This window comes from Pinus tabuliformis, chromosome 7, assembly GCF_031772625.1.
Source record: "Pinus tabuliformis cultivar Carrire ecotype Pingquan chromosome 7, CPIR1, whole genome shotgun sequence".
NCBI lineage: Eukaryota > Viridiplantae > Streptophyta > Pinopsida > Pinales > Pinaceae > Pinus > Pinus tabuliformis.
Window position 1 is genome coordinate 139,880,768 of NC_142293.1, and position 4,605 is coordinate 139,885,372.

At 39.0% G+C, this 4,605-nt stretch overlaps 1 protein-coding gene across 1 annotated transcript in view; it reads right to left on the reverse strand.

Moving 5' to 3' along the window:
• LOC149246143 (DNAJ heat shock N-terminal domain-containing protein) overlaps positions 1-4,234 on the reverse strand; it is a 443,617-nt gene extending 439,383 nt beyond the window's left edge. Inside the window, exons 1-2 of the mRNA XM_089457835.1 lie at positions 4,083-4,234; positions 3,826-3,929 (exon numbers count right to left, since the gene is read on the reverse strand). Of these exons, the coding sequence (XP_089313961.1) occupies positions 3,826-3,912 (87 nt within the window). The 5' untranslated portion in view covers positions 3,913-3,929; positions 4,083-4,234. The remainder of the gene's footprint in view (positions 1-3,825; positions 3,930-4,082) is intronic.
• Between the last annotated feature and the right edge of the window lie 371 nt (positions 4,235-4,605).

The window sequence follows — 4,605 nt, forward strand, 5'->3', positions numbered from 1 at the left end:
GAATCAAATACTTTCTTTGATCATTCCCACTTGTCTAGGGTAAGAAAATCATTGATTATTTCATACTCCCCAATACCCAGACTTGGCCACTTGGACACGTGTGGTCCCACTCTTTCAAAGGACTATTTTTCAAACACCATCCGGGATGCCAACTTTAACCAGGATTTAGGGTGCAGGGAACTCCTTTCAAATTCTATTCTCATACACCTAACCCCCGAAATCCTCCTTTCCTTGGAAACACATAGTCCCTTGCTTAGAAAACAAGCAAGCCCATTCTTCAAGAATCAAAACCTTCTTGGAAAGGGTTTGGGTCACTCATATCCATTGACTTGTTACCCATTGGTGACTCCATACATAGTCTCCTCCCATCGGTGAAAGTCCGTAAATAGAAGGGAGTTTTAGCTAAGGTGAAAGTGGGCTAAGACTCCATTTGTTGCCCTTGGCCTAGCATTTGCCCTTTAGGGATTCCCCTTAGGTACCCTGCTAGTTTGAGTGGTAACAGAGACGAAGTGTCGAATTACAATGAAGGCTTGAGACTAGCATATCTCAGCAATTCATGGTTTATTAAAGCAGGTGGATGCAATTATAGGTATAATTGGTCCATACCGAAGAAGGAACGAGGCGACTGTATCTAGCTTAGCATGGAAGAATCCAAGATGCACTCCAGGTATTATATATGTTCCTGTTTGGAACAGGTGGTGGATCATTAGCACACCTGGATTTCTGTCAAGACAAAAGGTATTCCAGGGCCTCTTTTCTAAATTCTGTTCAGTGAATTTAGTATAGGAAAAGTTGGAATCCCTCCTTGGATAGATTTCGCCTATGGTGGTGCCAGAGATTGCAGTTTTCGGGCTCTTCTTATATCGTGTAACCAGTCTGCAGATAGAGTACAAGAGAGTGTGATCTAGGAATCCTTGAGGATCTCCTTTTGGAGAAAGCTGCTGCCGAAGTCATACTACGCTCGATTCCAATGTGTATCCACTCCTATTGAGTTTAAGCTGCAGTCGCACAGAACCGATCGTTTGGGTGATACGTCGAGGGATCAACAGGAGAAACAGCCATCCTGTTGGTCTCTGTATTGTCATAATCCGGAAAGAAAAGGAACAAATCCCTTCAGCTTCTCTCAAAGAGGGACTCCTTCTATGGTAATTGTTGTTCTAACTCGAGTTTAAAGTGTATATGTTATCGCACTTCGACTTTGAGAGTGAGATGATATGCTGTCCTCGTGGATAAATAAAAAGTTTCAAGCCTATACAGATGCTCACGTGAGTCATGGTGAAATCAAGTCAGATTGGGCCATTGATTGGGATAAAAAACAGTTGGCCAATACGAAATTAAAGGCATTTATTGGTCAAGTATATTGTTGGGGACTGAACAGAACAAGCTGGGAATTTTTGTTCCCAATTTCATTTACAGTATTAGAAGTGGAGGTCTATCCGCAATCTCTAGTGAAGCTGACTGTCAGAGGGAATTCCAACAAACCAGTGGAAGACAAGAACGTCCGAATATTAATATGGATCCCAGAGAAAAGACCATGCTGTGTCTGTCAGTCAGTGGGATAGTTCATATTATTGTTTTGACGTGGGGGGAAGCCGGAACGAGCAGCAAATGGACAATACAGTTTAACATTCAGATCGACGGGTGGTCCTTAAGAATGCTCGATGAGAAACTGCAGCAGTCAGCAAGGAAAACAGAACAAAGAGGTTGGATCTGAGGTGGTGGAGAAGCTGCCATACACGCAGAGCAATTGGGAGGAAGCTCGGGAAAATGGAAGCAATACAAGCCTCGACAGTAACGAGGAAGCTGGAAAAGGAGAAGGGGTGCCATACGATGAAATGGACATGTAAGCAATCAGGATGTTTTGCAAATTTTGGTTTGCCTTAGGAGTCTTTTGGAGAGCCTATTCATGGTCTAGTTTTGAACAAATTTCTACCGTCAAGGGAAGGATGATGTAAGTGGAAATAGTCTTACTAGAAACCAGAATATAACCATACTCCTGGAAAAATGGAGAATGTAGCCATACTCCTGGAAAAATGGAAAAGCAAGATGCATGATGTAAACCGCACTGTACCTTTCGTACAGTGTTTTAATATCAATATATATTCAAGGTTCTGTTCAAAAAAAATAAGAGCTGCAGGAATAAATTAGCAATTTTATCTGTCAAAAATGATGCCATGGAGGATTGGCTGCATGATGTAGTTGTGGCAACGTTAATCGATCAATTTAAGGCAGAACTCATGTGATGGGTAGTGCATATGGCTTCCAAGCAAGGCCACATACAACTATATGCTAGAATGAAGCAAGCACAGTGCAATTAAACAACCACACAGCAATTTAACACACAATAAACATAGAGATTACCCTCGAGAAAACCCAATGGAAAAACTCCAGCGTCGAATGGCTTGCTCTTTATTTCTCAACAATCAGAATTACAATGGTGTTTTGGCTCTCTGGAGCATTGCAAATTATAGACTCAGAAATATTTTCAGCAAATCCCTCTCTTCTCTGAGAAAGAACCCCATCTCCAGCGCTTGCAAAAGTTTATGGGCAGAATTGACTTGCTGGGAACCACTGGAACGCTTGGTGCCCCAATTCTTCAGCTTTTCAGCTCCCTAACTCCAGTGCTGTTCTTCCCTTTGCCCTTTTGCAGGCAGCGTTCCAAGCAGAGTTCCGTTGTCAATTGTCTTTCCTTCTTTCAATCCTTAAATTTTTAATTTTTAACTCTGTGATTTCATTGGCAATGCTTCACCTTGGAAGCGAGCAGTAGCAGATTGAAGAACCATGGGGACCTTCACTGTATCACCGCTTCCTTCAACCTCGTCATCAACTTCGTAAACTCGAGCTCAGCTTTTGTAGCCAGTCTTTGATATTGCTGAGTTTTCTTCATTGAACTGAACCATTAAATCGATTTAATGTTTGAGACACTCGTGGCAATAATTTTGGGGACAGTCAGCTTACATGTTGCATGGCCAACTGAAAGTATAATTATGTTAGATGATCCCTGAAATTTTGCTAGCATTATGACTTTTATTAAGATTTTTTGGAAGTTCTTTTTGGTGGATTTTTTTTTTAAATTCAGCCCAAATTTATTGAAATTATAAGTTTTATTCGGAACTATTGAACAACACACAATGAAGTGTCCTATAAATTTTTCAACGTGTAATCAAAAATCAATTTAAATAACACAAATTAAAATTTCACCTCAAATTTTCTACTAAATTCCAACATCAAAAAATCTAAAAATCACACTAAAAACAACTCCCTCCCCTCCCCGTTAAACCAGCTATAAACCAGCTATATTCTTGCTATGGGTGCCCATTCATGTGGCCCCTTTTTGAAAAAATGACAAATATGGATATAGGTTTTTGCATATGAGTAATCCAAGAAGTATTAGATATTAGAAATGTGCTTGCGAATCAGATCTGCTGCCATCAAATTTATGTAATCTGGCGTGTTAATACACCAGTGCTTAAGATACAACGGATTTCGATTTTTTAAATCTAACCGAACGCAGGGCCAGTGCCAATGTTAATTCTTTCCAGAATTTATCCCCATGTGAAAGCTTTGTGTGCTCTGCCACACTACATTAATCTCTTTCATTAACAGTCCTAATTTTTTATCCAGCGACTCTGTTATCAATGACTGAAGTGCTCTTTTCATTGATGCAAATTTCTCTCAAATTCCTACTGTCGAATGATTTCTGTACATGTTAAATAATTGTTGACCAAATGATAGATCTATATTACCCTGTCAGCATCAAAAATGATCTAAACTACTCCAATACACAAAGATAATTAATTCCAATGGCATAAGGCAAGACGAGACCTTGATATAATATGCTTTTTTGATCTCAGATGCTGAGGCATCAACGCTCACTCCTAGAACTTCGTAATACTCTGTGTCCTTGGCCATTCTTTAACTAACGAAAGCTGCATCAACAAAATAGAACAGAAATCAACGAACACAACCCTAGATCGCTGGAATAATTGCTGTGCTTCACCGGATTTCGATCAAAATACATCAAATGTACAAATTTCCACCGCAAATGCTTTGTAATTGGAGCCATGAAAAAACTTGCTTACAACGAGATATCACAGCAGCGGGGAGTAGCACGAAAAGGAGTCAAACTTCGCTGACGAGAGTAGACGAACATGTATTTCGGAACTTGTCCAGGGTGCGCCTCTTTTTTAGCATGTCTTGACGTGGCTTCAATGCCAATCACATGTATTTAAGAACTTGGGAAGGTTATATTTTCACAATACAATTTATTGAAATTTTTTAAAAGGTTAAAGGAAGTGTCTCAAAGGAAAGAGGAAAGAGTATGTACTTTTTGTTTTTAAGGAAAAGTTTTTATGTTAAAATGTGAGGATTTATTTTTGGATAATTTATTTAGCGAAGAGTTTGTCGAGACACTGAGAGCATTTATTTTAAAACTTCACACCAAAAAAAGAAGAATAAAAAAAAACCACATAATCAAACAAATAAAAAAACAATATGTCTCATAAACTATCTTTAATTCTGTAAACTTTAAAATAAATTTTTTTTGGAATTGATTAAAAAATAACACCAACACACTCGCACCTTACAAATACGTGTGATGTTGAT